This window comes from Phyllostomus discolor, chromosome 7 (genome assembly GCF_004126475.2).
Source record: "Phyllostomus discolor isolate MPI-MPIP mPhyDis1 chromosome 7, mPhyDis1.pri.v3, whole genome shotgun sequence".
In the NCBI taxonomy this organism is placed as follows: Eukaryota; Metazoa; Chordata; class Mammalia; order Chiroptera; family Phyllostomidae; genus Phyllostomus; species Phyllostomus discolor.
Genome location: NC_040909.2, coordinates 5,136,551 through 5,154,077, shown reverse-complemented (window position 1 = coordinate 5,154,077; position 17,527 = coordinate 5,136,551). Strand labels below are relative to the sequence as shown.

The 17,527-nt window shown below is 40.1% G+C and overlaps 1 protein-coding gene across 2 annotated transcripts in view; it reads right to left on the bottom strand.

The window, feature by feature from the left end:
- PRKAR2A (protein kinase cAMP-dependent type II regulatory subunit alpha) overlaps positions 1 to 17,527 on the bottom strand; it is a 46,731-nt gene that overhangs the window by 13,163 nt on the left and 16,041 nt on the right. For both annotated transcript variants that reach the window (XM_028518423.2, XM_036030356.1), the window contains 5 exons: positions 17,102 to 17,137; positions 13,913 to 13,965; positions 10,817 to 10,900; positions 5,172 to 5,278; positions 907 to 1,060 (listed from right to left, as the gene is read on the bottom strand). In XM_028518423.2, the coding sequence (XP_028374224.1) occupies positions 907 to 1,060; positions 5,172 to 5,278; positions 10,817 to 10,900; positions 13,913 to 13,965; positions 17,102 to 17,137 (434 nt within the window). The remainder of the gene's footprint in view (positions 1 to 906; positions 1,061 to 5,171; positions 5,279 to 10,816; positions 10,901 to 13,912; positions 13,966 to 17,101; positions 17,138 to 17,527) is intronic.

Here is a 17,527-nt window from a genome sequence, read left to right as displayed (position 1 = left end):
AAAATATATGGGAATAAAAAAATTTATAGTTCAAGACGGCATATGAAATGTACTGGATGAACTACAGAGACAAAATAAGTCCCACAAGAATTCCAAGGAGGGAGAGAGATTTCACAGTAGGTTGGAGTGATCAAGGATAAGTTTAAAAAAAAGATTTTTAAACATAAGATTTTTTTTAGATTTTATTTATTTTTAGACAGAGGGGAAGGGAGGGAGAAAGAGAGGGAGAGAAACATCAGTGTGTGGTTGTCTCTCCTGTGCCCCCTACTGGGCACCTGGCCTGCAACCCAGGCATGTGCCCTGACTGGGAATCGAACCAGGGACCCTTTGCTTCATAGTCCGGCACTCATTCCACTGAGCCACACCAGCCAGGGCTCAATGACTTATTTTTCTTATTGCTCTCTCTTATGTAGAGTGTTACTCCACCCCCCCGCCTACTTGTCTCATAAAAACATCAAACAGAAAATGTAGTAAGAGCTGACATGACTGCAGGGTCAGGAGACCCAGCTGTTGTCCTGTAATTTAGAATAAATGGTACTGACAAATCATTTTATTTATTTATTTAAATATTTTATTCATTTATGATCAGAGAGAGGGGAAGAGAGAAAAAGAGGGAGGGAAACACCAACGTGCGACATAAATGTCAATCGGTCACCTCTTGCATGCCTCCAACCGGGCACCTGGCCCCGCCACCCAGGCCAGTGCCCTGACGGGACTGGATCCAGTGACCTTTCCGCTTGTGGGACGACACCCAACCCACTGAGCTACACCAGCCAGGGCCTTCCACCATGTCTTTCAAATAACTGTCTATAAAATACAGCGTTAATCAACAGCCAAAGGACAGACACTCAGGAATAAGGGGAATTAGTACTGGGCCATGCAAGGGGAACCATTTCTCCAACTCACCAGTCCCCAGAGGGAGCCTTCTGAAGTGGCAATGATGGTAGCAGCTCTCGGGGTGTTGTACATCAGAGCCAGCTCTCCAAAACTCCCACGGTTGTCATACTGACCAACAGAGCGGGTCTGATTTTCTTTTGTTACTAAAATATCGTAAGTTCCCCTGAAAGTAAAACAAAAACCAATTTCACTTATTAATTCCAACAATAAAGTTAAGAACTGGCAGGTGGTATATAAATAGAAAGTATACAAGATAGAAAACATTGTTATAGGGCATTCCCAAAAGATTTATGCATTTGGACTTTGTATTCTGTGACCTTGCTAAACCCAATTATTAGTTCTAGTAGTTTTTTTGTAGCACTGTTAGGATCTTCTAAAGCAGGGGTGTCAAACTCATTTTCACCGGGGGCCACATTAGTCTTGCGGTTGCCTTCAAAGGGCCGAAATAATTTTAGGACTGGATAAATGTAACTACTCCTTAACTGCTAAGGAGCTGAAAGTACATTTGGTCATAGAAAGCTACCTCAAGGCTGATGTGGCCCCCGGTGAAAATGAGTTTGACAGCCCTGTTCTGGAGGGTCATATAATCTGCAAAGAGAGTTTTACTTCTTACTTTCCAATCTATATGCCCTCCTGCCCACGTTCCCTCCTTCTTTTCCTTCTTTATTCTTTGCCTTACTGCACTGGCTAGGACCTACATACAATATTAAATAGAAGTGGGAGAGCAGACATCCTTGTCTTGTTCCTGGTCTTAAAGGGAAAACATTCCATTTTTCGCCGTAAGTATGATGTTAGCTGTAGGTTTTTAAAAATACCTTTAATTAGTTTGGAGAAAAGTCCCTTCTGTTGCTAGTTTGTTGAGAGTTTTTATCAAGAAAAGGTGATGAAGCATTTTGTCAAATGCTTTTCCTGCAGTTATTCAAATGAATGTAGGGTTTTGTTTTGTAGTCTGTTGAAAACTAGAATGTAGACTTGATTAAAATTAAAAAAACAAAAATAACATTTCTATCTGTTGATTGATAATGATATTCAGAACTGACAAGCAGCTGGAGAAACAGGCACTCTCAATACACCACTTGAGGCAACAGTACATGTTCCCAAGTTTCTCCAAGATAATTAACAACATACAGCAAATTCCTTAAAGAGACCCTTTGACACAGCAATTCCATTTCTAACTGGCATTCTAAAGGAGATAATCAAAGATACTGAAAAGGACTTAATTACAAGGATGCTCACCAGGTAATATTTGTAACAGCAAAAATTACAATTTAATCTGCTAACAAGAAGAGATAGGTCAAATGCATGTCTCTATCCACATTATACAGTCCATACGAAGGTGACAGCAAATGCTGCATCCCATGGCAAACTACTTAAAATGGATTTCGAAACCAGGCCACACAACAATGTATGACACAATGTAAAAAAGTACATACATGTAAATGTAATAAACAGTCAACTCCATTTTTGATGTTTGACTGTCATAGCTTTCAAGCCCCACCCTGTCAGTCCACCTTCCTCTCCCATCTCACATGTAGGAAAGCTGGTAAGAAAGCCTCCTGCTTCCTCTGATGGTGCTGATGGGATATTCAGACAACGCAAGTGCCAGCCCATACGTAAGAGGACCCTCACCCCAGTCCCACCTTCTAAACCCCGTGAAGTTAAGTTCCAAGTCAGTCACCCCTCCCTACCGTCATTTTTGGACTTGCTGGGAGCTTGACTTGCTCTCCCTAAAAAGCCTCATTATGTGAGTAAGAAACCTTTTTATTTCCTTAGTGTGTATGGTATCATCAGTCAAAGCATCTGAACCAAATCTGGGGTAATAGATTTAACCTCAACAGTAAAACATAGGGGGAAAAACGGATATACTCTGGTAATGAAATTATGGCCAGATCACTATCTTTCCAGTTTTCATTGTTTAAAAATATATTTTTATTTATTTTTAGAAAGGGGAAGGGAGGGAGAAAAGGAGACAAATTCAATCAGTTGCCTCTCACACACCCCCAACTGGGGACCTGGTTTGAAACCTAGGCAAGTGCGACTCAAACTGGTAGCCTTTCTGTTCACAGGAATCAGCTCAAGCCACTGAGCCGCACCAGCCAGGGCTCCTGTTTTTATTTCAATTCTCTAAATTTCTTATTAAGAGCCTTCACTTTGATAAAATCACTAAGTATTGTATGCTACACAGGAAGCAGTGATTAAAATCAATCACTAAAGTATCAGGTTATGCAGCACCGACTCTGCTCTTAAGAGAGCTCACCACTCCACAGGGAAGCGGACCTATCCCAGACCTGGCAGACAGGGCAAAAGTAATGAGGCCATGACTGGGAACGGAATTCAGAGTCAGTCCTCCAGGAGACACTAGTTACTGAATTTTGGGAATGACATGAGCCATTTCAGGTCAAAGGTCAGCCGCAAAGCAGATGCGGCTGCTCTCACTCAAGTCCTCTTCCAAATAACAGAACATAGTTTTATCACTGTTGTTCCCACTACATCCATTTATAATTAATGATTATAATTATTGGATTTCTTATCCTTAAATGGATAAGTAATAATTATCTATTTAAGGGTCTGTCTATCAGATGAATTTTTTGAGGTCAGGAACCATATCTTTTTACTTAAATGATAGTCTTCCCAATGCGTTAGTAATTACTTTCACAGCATACAAAAGCTAATCCGTCTCATTTACACACGTAACAAATCATTCCCTTTGCAGACAGACATTTCTACCTTTAGGCTATGGACACGTGCAGGTGGATGCCTGCTTCCCACACTGCAGGCCCCTGGGACTCCTGAGCCGGTGGGAGAGCACACGGCAGAGCAAGGGGGAAAGGTGGCTGCTGCTGGGTGTGGGGATGTAGCTTGGAAGATTATTATTTGTAATGTCTTTTTTTTTAATCTTTTTTTAAAGATTTTATTTATTTATTTTTAGAGAGGGAAGGGAGGGGGAGGGAGGGGGAGAGAGAGAGAGAGAGAGAGAGAGAGAGAGAGAGAGAGAAACATCCATGTGCGGTTGCTGGGGTTATGGCCTGCAACCCAGGCATGTACCCTGGCTGGGAATCGAACCTGGGACACTTTGGTTCCCAGCCCACACTCAATCCACTGAGCTACACCAGCCAGGGCGTTGTAATGTCTTTACTCCTTAAATAAAACATTCCTTCTCGCTGTAACACTGTCACAGATATTCAGGGTCCAAAGGTTATTCAAGGAGTGAGAACATTTTCTGCGCAAGAGTCCGCACAAGCCAAGGCCTGACAAGAAAGGGAACCACACGAATCTGTTACAGCTACTTGGCAGAGACTAAAAGAATCTTGGAAATCAGGGAAACAATCGGAAAAATGGAATAAGTCTGTAGAGGAGATGACAGTACTGTATAAATGTTAATTTCTGATTTTTAAAATTGTTCTGTGCTTATGTAAAAGAATGTCCTATTTGTAGGAAATATACACCGAAGTATTTGGTGGTGAAGAGGCATTGTAATCGCAACTTACTCTCAAACAATAAAGCAATCCCGTAAAACACTAACCTGGGGAACTAGGTTTATGAGAATTTTTTTGTATTATTTGTGTAACATTTCTGTAACTCTGAAATTACTTCAAAAGAAAAAATTCCCTTGATGTAAATGCAAAGCACTTTTTCCCGATTAAACTGTAGATGTAGATTTGACAATATAATTCAACAATAAAAAGTGATTAACCTCTAAAAAAATTTAAAAATAAATATGGAAGTTATTGGGTAAGGCAACATCGTGTTGATCTTCAACTCTGGTGAGAGCACCCCTTTCAGCAGCGGTCATAAGGAGTCCCCCAGATGATACCAACAGCTCCAGATGTTAGGGCACACTAAGGCGAGCAGGTCAAACCCACACATTTCGTATTTTCCATCATGGCTTACACCTGGAACAGAGGCAGAGGTTGAGGCGGTGTATTCCCGTGTAAAATGAGGCTGGGATTCAAAGATTCATATGATACCAGAATCACAGCTGTTCTTCAGGAAATCAATTCCTCTGAACACTGACGACAGGTTTATAAAGCACAGCTTGCCTAACTGTAAAGGAGACTTTCCAGGAAGACAGTGGCAGCCCAAGTGTGGGGAGTACTGAGGACTCAGGACCACAGCAGAAAGGGGCAGGCTGTGGAAGGAGATGGGTAAGCTCTGGGAAGCTGGTTCACCTGCCTACGTCCTCTTGGGCCTGAACAAAGTATAGCGTAAAGCACTTGTCCTACACATGAGTCATTGTAAGTGTGGCTGCACGACCACAAAGCCCCATCTCTTACCGTTCTATAACATAAAAGTTGTCTCCATCATCTCCTTGGTCAATAACATGCTCATCCGCCTTGACTTCCCTTTCAAACATGGCATCGAGGACTTGAGAAAGCTGTTCCTGCAGGGTAAACACAAGGAGAAACGATGGCTTTCACAGCTGCTGGAAAAAAAATGACTATGCTCATCTCAGTTTGTGACGACATAGTGGAAGTCCCCAAGTCAGATTATTCCCCCTATGCAAGCAGAAACTTAAGGACTACTGAAACAAGAGCCTTCCTGTAAGAATCCAGCTTTGCACCTCCGTGTACACAGCTCAGGTGCCGAGTTTTTCTGAGGCAGCATTGTTTTGAGAAAGTGTTCCACAATTTAAGCAAACACGGATATCTAAATCATGGTGCCCATTCTCTCACCCGACCCACATGCCTGCCACTGGCCCTGATGCTCCACTACGTCACATGTAAAACCATATGATGCCACCTTCCTGTGGGTATTAGTTTATCAGGATTATCAGATCCAAGGGGCTGGGATGGCATTGCAGGTTATCTTTCAGAGTAGTACAACTGCTCTGACGAGCCAAGCACATCGCTACACCTCTCTCGCTTCTTTTCGTATGTACAAAGGGGCTTAATAAATGTTAAGGAAAGCAGTACATAACAGGTACTCAGTAAATGAGATCTATTATCAGATAATTAATACTGCTTCAATCATTTCTATACAAACACGTACAATTGCTTACTTACCAATGTTACCTTCCATAACCAGAAGGTAACTGTATCAATAAGTATAATGAAAACAAAACAATGCTATTCAATTCTAACAAAATATCGGTCTCAGACTAGGGCCTCTGTCAGGCAGGGAGATCAGTGACCATTAGAGCTCAGTAAAGAATACCAGCTTTAGCCCTGGCTGGTGTTGCTCAGTGGATTGAGTGACGCCCTGTGAACCAAGGGGTTACTGGTTTGATTCCCAGTCAGGGCACATGCCTGGGTTGCAGGCCAGGTCCCCAGTAGGGGGCACTCAAGAGGCAACCACACATTGTTGTTTCCTTCCCTTTCTCCCTCCCTCCTTTCCCCCCTCTAAAAAATGACTAAAATCTTAAAAAAAAAAGCTTCAACTCAAAGAAAGACTTTTTCTTTGGAGGAATGTGGGTTGAAGACCTGGCCAGGACATAATTTTACTGGTGGATAATTTCATGTGATTCCGTGTTCTGTCAGTGTGACCATGCTACCTAAAATAACTGAGTATCACCAAAAAACATCACTTTCGTTCCACAGTTCCATGTATGTTGAATACTGTACAAGCTGACAAATATAAAGAGGAAGGCTCACTACTCATATGCCATCCACATTCATGTGGAATGTCAGCCCAGTGTTGCCATCTCATGCTCCAATAAAGTCATGTGCTGCATAACGACGTTTTGGTCACTGACAGTCTGCATACACGATGGTGGTCCAGTAAGATGATAATGGAGCTAAAGAGTTCCTACTGCCTAGTGAGGCTGCAGCCATCTCAACATCGTGGCACAACACATTACATGTTTATGGTGATGTCTGTGGGGACGGTGGTGTCAACAAACCCACTGTCAGTGGTGTCACACATACAATTTGCACAGGACATAATATTTGGTGGTGATAAATAACTATATAACTCGTTTATGTATGTACTGTACTACACTTTTTATCATTAGAGTGTACTCTTTCCATTTATTTAAAAAAAGTTTGTTGTAACACAATATGCTGTGTTAGCAGCAGCCTCATACATCTCGTGTTTATGGCATCTCTTGATTGCATCATTTTTCTCTTGCGCTTGATTTAACCTCCTGTTGTTTAGCTATGTTTAGATACACAAAACTTGCCACTGTTTACAACTGCTTAAAGTATCCAGCATTGTAACACGCTGTATAGGCTTGCACTAGGAGCAGCAGGCTGTACCATATGCCTTGCGTGTGCAGTGGGCTGTACCACGGTTGCGTAAGTGCGCTCTGATGTCCACATGGTGACGAAATAGCTTAATGATACATTTCTCAGAAGGTATCCCTGTCGTTAAGCAATGCGTGACTTGTACCGGTAACAAATTCAGATTTTCATGTACAATACAGACCAAACACACACATCAACACCGGGCTGTGTCTGGCCTGGGGACTGTGCATCGGCAGCCCCTTGTTCTGAGTAACCCTTCTTCTCCCCCGGCCCCTTTAAAAACACCAGTGTCATGAGATAAGGAATAAGGTGCTAGGGGAGCATTCTAGGTTAGAGGGGACTGAAATGACACCGTGACAACCAAAAGCAATATGGGATTCAGGATTTGAAAAACAAAACAAAAAGCTACAGAGAACTTCACTGGGAAAATCTGAATATGGACTGTATGTTAGGTAATATTATCACACCAATATTAAATTTCCTGAGTTTAATAACAGTAATGTATTAATGTAGGAAAGTGTCTTTGTTCTTGGAAAATACATCTTCAGGAAAAAGTAGTTTATATGTACTTATTAGGCATGTATACAAATGCACGTGAGAGAAAGAGTAAATGTAGCAAAATGTTAACTGTCAGTCTAGGCAAAAGGTGTATGGCTGCTCATGGTACTATTCTTTCGACTTTCTGTAAATTTGAAAATTTAAAAGTAGAATCTTTTAAATTTTTAAAAATTGAGATAAATTCATTCACCAGAATGGCTAAAATTTAAGAAAGCAGACAATATTAAATGTGGATAAGGAGCAACTGGGAATCTCACATATTGTTGGAAGGAATGCAAAATGATACAACTGCTTTCAAAAAGACCTATTTTTATAAATCAAATAATACCTATCCTATGATTCAGCGATTTTGCCCTCAGGTAGCTTACTGAAGAGAAATGGGGAAAAAAGTTCACAGAAAGACTTGTACAAAATGTCCATAGCATTATTTGTAAGAGCTAAAAAATGAGAGACGGGTCGGGCACCCACCAACAGAAAGGTGGATGAGCAAACTGGCCTTTTACGCAATGGACTGCTACTCGGCAATAAAAAGGCCGTCAATGAGACTTACTGATTCACGGACCCCTTCATACAATTCTCAGAGAAGGACACGACACAATTTCTGTGCCAGTCTGGCCAAAAACGTGTAACTGTTTCCCAGCCGTGAGGAAGTATCAGGCTAATTTGAACTGAGGTGCATTCTATGAGACAAGTAAGAAGTACTCTTCAAAGTGCCAACATCATGAAAGACTCAGAAAGAACTGAAAACTGTCACAGATTGGCACAGACTAAGAATAAATAACAGCTAAATCCTATGTGGGATTCTGGATTAGATCCTTAACTGGAAAACAGAAGAAAACAAAATAGAACATTAGTGAGAAAAGAAGTGACATCTGCATGAGGTACTGAAGGTTTGTAGTTTAAATAGTATTGTAACAACATTCATTTCCTGGTTTTGATCATTGTACTATGGTATATATAAGATGTTAACGTTGAGGGAACTGGTTGAGGAATATATGAGATCTCTGTGTTTTTTTGCAACTTTTTTTGTGAGGTTAAAACTAGTCCAAAATAGCTCTGGCCAGGTAAGCTCAGTTTGCTAGAGCATTGTCCCCACAGAGGGGCAAGAAATGATCATGAAAGTGCAATGAGGGAACTTTCTGGAGTGGTGGCAATGTTCTATATCTTTTTTTTTCTTAAGATTTATTTTAAATTTTATTTTTTAAAACATCTTATTTATTTACTTTTAGAGAGAGAGGAAGGGAGTGAGAAAGAGAGGGAGAAAAACATTCAAGAGATACATTTATCGGTTGCCTCTCACACGCCCCCAACTGGGGACCTGGCCCACAACTCATGTCTGTGGCCTGACTGGGAATTGAACTGGCCACCTTTCAGTTTGCAGGACGATGCTCAATCCGCTGAGCCACACCAATCAGGGTGGCTATATCTTAATAGGGGTTTGGATTACCTAAGTGTACAATATGGTCAAACTTCCGTGAATGCATACTTAAAACATGAAAAAATTATAAGCAAGTACTAAGCTCTAGTTCATGGCACGCATGCCAAAGAGTTTAAGGGGAAGAATACCGACACCTGCAATTAACTGTGAAATGCACCACCTAAAACAGGACGGGTTACTACAGGAGCCAACAAACAGCTGCCTATTTTTCTAAATAATGTTTTACTGGAGCACAGCCACACCGTTTCATTTATGTATTGCCTATGGCTGCTTTCCTGCTATAATAACCAAGTAGTTGAGTAACTGTGGTGGAATATTTACTATGTGGTTCTTTAAGAAAAAGTTTGCCAATCCCTTTGCTGAGAAATGGATATATAGATGGTATATAACACAGCAAGCATAGTAAATGTGAATCAAAGTAGTGAATAAATGCTTGTTCCATAAAATTCTTTGAACTTTGTTGTATTTGAATATTTTCATGATAAAATGTTAGAAAAATATAATTACCGGTAAATCTGAAAATTTAGTTATCCTTTTGAAGCTAAAATGGTATTCTCCAAAACTAACAAAACTATTAAATTGCTACAGCAACTTCCCGTAGAACATCTAATGGTATTAAGTTCACAAGGGGTTTTGTTCACAGTAGATCAAGAAGCAACTCCCCCTTCCGCTGATACAGATGGGCCATCTAGAGAAAGGAGCTGACAGACCAGCATTTCTCACAGCCAGCCTTTCCCGGAGCTCACAGTCCTTGTTTTGTTTTCTTTTGTTTAGCCTGAGTCCAATAAAACTCTGATTAATGTTCTGGGCATTCCTAAAACCACAGAGCTAGCAAACAGATTGGTTTCCCAGAGATGGCTGGTCTGCTTGACTGATATATCACAGATTCATGTATGGCCAGCCAGATTCCCAGGGAGGGCTTGTGGGAATATCTCCAGAAGACTTATCTGCAGGAGCTGGGTAGTAGTAGAATTCTAATCCCAGCCTTCCTATCTCTGTACATTTGGGGGTTCCCCGAAGGTCCAGCATCTCAGCCATTCATGGCTTCAGCACACGGCCCCTCAAAGTGAAGAAGACAGAGGAGAGTTGAAGACTGTTTGTCTTCAGGAGGAGGCCCCTGCTCTCTGTCTCCGCGGAGGGAGGGAAAGCAAGCGCACACAGAGACCCCCCACTGGGCCCTGTACACACAACACTCGTGTGGCCCCCTGCCTGAGGCTCTCCATGGGAAGTAATCCCAGGAGGTGCCCCGCACCTAAGGTCTGAGAAGCAGTCACACACTTCCAGATACAGATGAAGAGAACTCCGCACGGGCATCTCTGGAGAAATTATTCTGCAGCATGAATTCAGACCCTTTAATTAAGCCAGGGTCACGCAAACCTGAGCATTCTCTTTTTATGTGACCAAACCGCACGGCCCTCAAATGGTACCGTCTGGAGGAAGTGTCAAAGCTGCTCTATGAAAGCTGAAGTCACCTGAACAGCTCACAACACAACGCAAACATCTGTAATAAGACGAGTTTACAGTTTTGTGCCTCACATAGCTGTGGTTAAGACACTAAAACTGTTGAAATGACAAAGGAAAAAAGCTAAAAGATAAGGCTATTTTATTTTTTCAAATTATAAGAGACAATTTAGCTAGAAAATTACATAGAGAGAAGTGAGCCAGCTGGGCTGTGTAGGCTCAGGAAACAAGTTACAGAAGCAAAATAAAGGGACAAAAATATTTTCAAAATCAATGTTACCTGATCAAGATTTTTGAAAAGGAGAATATCTTTGCAAGCTTCCTGAAGTCTGCATCTCTGTTCATCAGTTTTAGGGTGAATCACCTGCCAATACAAATAAAACCAAGAAAATTTATTCCATTTTAAAATCTTACTTTACTTACAAATTGGTATACTTCCCTCTCCTAAAAAGTGGGAAAAATTAAGAGTGTGTTTACTATAATTTCAAATGCATATAAATTCCAAGCAGTGCCCTGATTGTGAAGGGTAATATCACGGGGATGAGCGGCACCCACCCTGGGGCCTGAAAAGCCCCGACTGTGTGGCTGCTGGCAAGTCAGCTGCCCGCCCCCGCCGGAAGCCTCAGAGTCCTCATTCGTAAAGCAGCGGGCTCTAGGTCTGTTCACTCAACAAATCCAGGTATCTGCCAGGTGCCAGGCACTGTCCTACCTCTGGGGACACAGTAGTGAACTTACAGACAAAACACACCTGCTCTTGTATTCAGTAAATACATAAAAATATGTTGAAGAGTTACAGGGCTCAGCAGGAAAGTAAGTTAGGGAAGGGTGTGTGTGTGTGTGTGTGTGTCCAGATGTGGCCTCACTGAGAAGGTGACATTTGTGTAAAGACCTCAAGGAAGTGAGGACGACCCGAGGGAGGAAGTCATGTTGGCCATCTCTGCGGGAAGAGCACTTCCAGCTAAGGGAACAGCAAGTAAACCCAAGGCCTTATGGTAGGTAGACAGCACGTTTGAGAAACAGCCAGGAGACAGATGTGACTAATGCAGAGTGAGGGGGAAAGGCTGGGAAGAGAGCAGGTTGGGGGGCTGGGTGTGGGTGATGCCCAAGTGCAGAGGGCACTGTAGGTCACAGAACTGGAGCTTTTCTCCAGTGACATGGGGGCAGTTTAAGGATTGTGACTGAGGAAAGGAAGAGATCTAATGTTTTCAAAGGCTCACACTAGCTGCTGAGTAGAGGACAGCCTTGGGAAGAAAGGGTGAGAGGCAGGACGCTACTGTCATTATCCCACTGCCAGATGATGATCACCAGGAACATGGTGGTAGCAGTGGAGGTGCTGAGAAGTAGTGGACTTTCGGCTGTTTTAAAGACTGAGCCCAACGAAACTGCTAAACACTTAAATATGGGTATGGAAAAGTGACAGGAACAGAGGGTGACCCTAAAGTTTTTGGCCTGAACAACTGGAAGGATGGTACTGCCATGAATTGAGCTGGAGAAGACTATGGTGAAAAGAATGTTTAAAAGGAGACATAATCAGGAATTCATGTTAAGTTTGAGTTGTCTGTTGAAATCCAAGCAAACATGGAAAGTAAATAATGGCTATATAAGCTAGAACTCAAACATCAACAAATAACAGTAATCATTATTATTAGCAATAGTAATAAGTAGTGGTAGCATCTATAAAATTAGAGATGTGCCCTGGCTGGTGTGGCTCAGTGGACTAAGCACCAGCCTGCAAACCTAAAAGTTGCTGGTTCAATTCCTGGTCAGGGCACATGTCTGGACTGTGGACCAGGCCCCCAGTTGGGGGTGTGCGGAGGCAACTAATTGATGATGTTTTTCTCCCTCTTTCCCTCTGTCTAAAAATAAATAGATAAAAATCTTTTTAAAAAGTATTAAAAATAAATAAAATTAGAGTTGTCATAAAGATTAAATACGTTAATATATGCAGTGTTTAAAACAGTACCTGACATTTAGTAGATGCTCAAAACTATTACTATTATTGTATTCGACATTTATTGAACAAAAAACAATTTTTGCTAGTACTGCTGGTGTTTATAATTGAGAGGCCCATCAAGCTCGTTCCTAAGTATTGTCTTCATCCTAAAAGAAAGGTACATCATGTAATCTAACCAGAAATAACATATCAAAAGTGTGAAGTATTTTGAATAAAGTTAGTAAAAAAATCAATTTAACTTTGAAAAGTCATCAGGAATTTTACAATATCCAGAACAAAAATATTTTTAAAAACCTACATGTCTATTATATTCACACAATGGCTGCATTTTATTATTAGAATACTTCAGAAATCTCTAATAGGCTATTCATTTTAAGGCATACTTGAAAGATCATCAAAGTTTCTTTTATAACATCAATCTTTTAAAAATGATGCTTCACATTTGCTTTTATAGAAGTAATTTGTTAACTCTGTAAGAATTTTAAAACTCAAGTTTTTTAAAAAGCTCCCAAAAGTCAACCACAGTCCGGCCACAACCACTGTTAACCTCTGAGATACAGCCTTCCAGAAATAATTGTACAAATAGACCCAATCGTTAATGAATGAATTCTCCTTCAGGGAACTGCTGGGCCAGCTGTCCTGACTAAGCTGAAGGCTTTGATAGGTATAGCTAGGCACCCCTTCTTTCCAGTAACTCAATTAGCCTTGCTTTCATTCTTCTTTTTAAAAATGTTTTTATATATATATATTTTTTATAAATAGACTTTTTAAAAAGATTTTATTTATTTATTTTTAGAGAGAGGGGAAGAAAAGGAGAGAGGGAGAGAAATATCAATGTGTGGTTGCCTCTCAAGTGCCCCCTACTGGGGACTTGGCCTGCAACCCACGCACGTGCCCTGACTGGAAATTGAACTGGCAACCCTTTGGTTTACGGCCTGCACTCAATTCACTGAGCTACACCAGTCAGGGCTATTTTTATTTTTTTAAAGATTTTATTTATTTATTTTTAGGGGAGGGATGGAGAATAGAGGGAGAGAACCACTGATGTGTAAGAGAAATATTGACTGGTTGCCTCTTGCACACCCATCCCCCCCACTGGCGACCTGGCCCTCAACCCAGGCATGTGCCTGGAGTGGGAATTGAACCAGCGACCCTCTGGTTCACAGGCCAGTACTCAGTCCACTGAGCCACACCAGCCAGGGCTTATTTTTCAACTTCAGTTTACATTCAATGTTATTTTGTATTAGTTTCAGGTGTATAATTCTTAATATTTGTCAATCTGCTAGATTAAAAAAATGGCATCTTCTTGAGATTTTAATTTGTATTTAATTACCAGCATGATTTGATTTGGTATGTAGAGGAGTAGGGGAGTAAGTGGGTTATAAAACAATTCTACCCAGTACCCTTTGCTGTAGTTCTTACCCTCGGATCAGTATCTTCCTCTTCCTCATCAGGGTTATAGGCCTCAGCACAAACTAAATTTGGAGAGAAAAAATAAAGAGAAAAATCAATGAAACAGATGTGTGCTTTTAACTAGGAAAATAGGAAGTGAACACAATTTCCTTTTATTCACTCTTTGCTAAAGCTGTAATGATTTTTTAAATCCTTTTTTTCAATTAACAAGTATATGAAATACCTACTAACGTCAGGCATTCTGTTAGGTGCTGAAAAGCCAGGTCTCTAGGGATTTGTAATCCCTAATTTGTAATTCCAAACAGGAGAGAGATGACAAAATACAGGATGGGTCAAAAGGGGTTTACAGTCATTCATATGTAAAATAATACAATAATTAATAAATAATATAAGAATAAACTATGTTTCACATACAACTGTAAATATATATTTTCTAAACAGATTTTTATTTTTATTTTTTCGAGAGAGGAGAAGGGAGGGAGAAAGAGAGAGAGAAAGACATCAGTGTGTGAGAGATTGCCCCTCACACACTCCCCAGTGGGGTGGGGACCTGGCCCTTGCCGGCCAGCCAGCTTCATGCCCTGCCTGGGAATCAAACTGGTGATGCCCTCATTCGCAGTGTGGTGATCAACCCACGGAGCCCCACCAGCCAAGGAGTGGAAACACACTTTTGACCCACCATGTACACCATCTGCTAAACCCTACTGTAGTGCCAAGGACAAGCACGAGGTGCTAGCTCTGCTGAGCTATGCAGCAGGGGCGGGAAACCACAAAGTACAATATATGCAACATATTCATATGGATATGGCGCAATTATGAATGGGATCAATTAAAATAACTTACCATCAGTATGTACATGAATGACTTAAAAATAAGAATGAATTTCTGACAAAATAAATACTTCGTGTCACACTCTGTTCTAGGTACATTACATATATCTAAAACCATCTTGATTTTCTTTGTAGGTAACCTGTGTGTATGCCAGTTTCCTGTACAACTTGCCTTTGTTGTAATTTAAAGATTTAAAAAATATTCACTGAGCAATTGTTTATGATAGCAAAAATATCATAAATGATATTAAGTGTCCATTTGAATAACACAGCTAAGAAAAATGAGGAAGATCTCCACAGGCTAACAGAGAGTGAGGTCGGAGGAAAAAGAGCAAGGTGAAAAGCACATGTAATATGCCATCCCTCCAGTAGGAAAGGACTTCCATGGGAAAGTAGGAGAGCTAAAAATGGGGGAGGGAGGGAGTAAACATAAATATTTCAATATATATACAATTTTTTTACCTATTTATTTTTCCAAAAGGAAAAAAAGGGATAAACAATTGTATTACTTTCTGAGTAAGATAATTATATTACTCAGAAATTAATATAATTACTCAGAAACAAAGGGTAGGCAGAAGCAAAAAGAAGGTATAGGGAAAGGAATAAAATTCCTCTGAGAAAATTCTTTTATACAGTTTTAACATTTAAGTCATATTAAATATTTTACATATTGAAAAATCAAAATTGAATTGACACAGATGGAGGAATTCTACGACTGAACACAAAGAGAAACAGACTGTACAATTTAAGGGGGACAAATAACATGTACTTGTCTGAGTTTTCAACCGTTCACGGGCTGAATCACTGACAGCCCAAGCAGCAATTCCTGAACTACCGCCACCTGCGCCTCTGGAGACGCCACTGTACTCTCCACTGCCCAGGTCGGTCCTGCAGCTGTCAAGGAATATTATTAATCTTTTGGGGGGGCAGGGATGAACACGAACAGGAGAAGATCACTCACCAGCCTTTGCGCCCGCCTTAATCTCTACTCTACTCCCTCTCTGTAAACCACTGTCTGTACATAAGAACACACCCTTCAATCTCCTTTCAGCGGACTTTGGTGTACAGCGTTACATACGCACATGACAGAAAGAGGGAATGTGGCAAAATGTTAACTGGTCAGTCTACATAAAAGGCTTTCCGAATGATAAGATTTTCTTAAATAAAAGGACTGAGGGACAAAAAAGGTAAATGTAGGGGCAAGAAACATTCTCAGAACAAGGTGAAATGAAAGAATGTGACACATACAGCTTGCATAGCAATCCTGAAACACATTAACACTCCAACTGTATAAAACAAAATTAACTCTAGACGTTATTACAACTTGCTAATAAAAGTGTTTTCTTTATAAACAAATGACCAAATTCTGGATGTATCTAAAAGTCTAACATTTTAATTACATGAAAAACTTTTAGAAAATATACTCATCAGCTCTATGAAAAAAGGAGGACCTCCTCAACTTAGCAGCGATCTTGAAAAAAAAGGAGAGGATGTATATATTCAATAACTATTTACTGAGTGCCTTCTATGTGCCAGGCAGTATATAAAGTACTAGTTACATAATGGAAATTTTGAGTAAATAAAAAAATAGCAAAATTAAAATAAATAGCACAACCAATATGGAAAACTTTGCATTAAAATTTCAAATGGTTAAAAATCATGACAGAAATTTACTCAAACTTACAAAAATAATCTAGACTACAAGAGATAAAAGGGTCAAGTATTACTAAACTAGTTCCATACAAAATAATAAAAGTAGACTTCCCTTTGTTTGGAAAACACTTATTTTTATTAATTATCAATGGAATGCCAAATAAAAACAATCTGAGGTACTCTTTCACATCTAAACTAAAGAAGTAGCCTGTAAATATATAGAATCTTTAAAGGAGTGGGCACCATGCGTGTTAGTGAGACGGTTTTGGAAAAGAGACCTTTGCGGGATGTCTTTCTCCCTGCAGCCTGTTAAAGCAACGCACAGGAAAAGCCAACGCAATGCTTAGTCACTGACTGGGGAATGCCACTCCCAACACCGTAACTGAGGAAGTAATTTAAGTGGCTCAAAACTGTATGCAAGAAGTTAATGGCAGCATAATCTAAAAAACCATAAATAGTAGTATTAAATGTAGTTTTTCTGAAGCCACAATTATAAACATGGGAAAGTATTAATGACATAATAATTAACTAATTACAGCAACACAAAACTATATACACATATACTCAGAACTTAAAGTGAAACAGAATGAAGGAATCAAGTCATTTTAATCATCTGAATGCTAACTTTTTATTTAAAAGATCAGTTTGTTTTTATTTAAGGTAATCCTATCTTAAAATAGCATTTTAGCAGTATGTTTTGAAAGAGAACACATACCTGATACTCTCCGGTCATATCTGCTAGGAATTGGAACTGCAAAAGAAAGAAGAAACAATATTTAGTCATCATAATGTCATGTGACCCCATTTTTATCCTCCCTTTTTGCAAAGATCTTTGGCAATAGAATTAAGCATCTTGATACCAAATGATGGGTCATTCTAGCTAGATGGGTATGGGAGAGATTCCTTTGATCATGTGAAATACCAATGCCTGTCACTCTGGTAGATGTATGAAGGGTACACCGACTTAAGCCCTCAACGCAGGCAGGTCTCATGGATTTCCATAATTAAAGCCCCATTAAACGCTACTATACAACCTAAAATTATAAAACACATACTGACACAATTGAGCATGAGTGATAGATATCAGAGGATACCTCACAAAGGGTCAGATATCAAGATTATAGAACTATTACAAAATAAA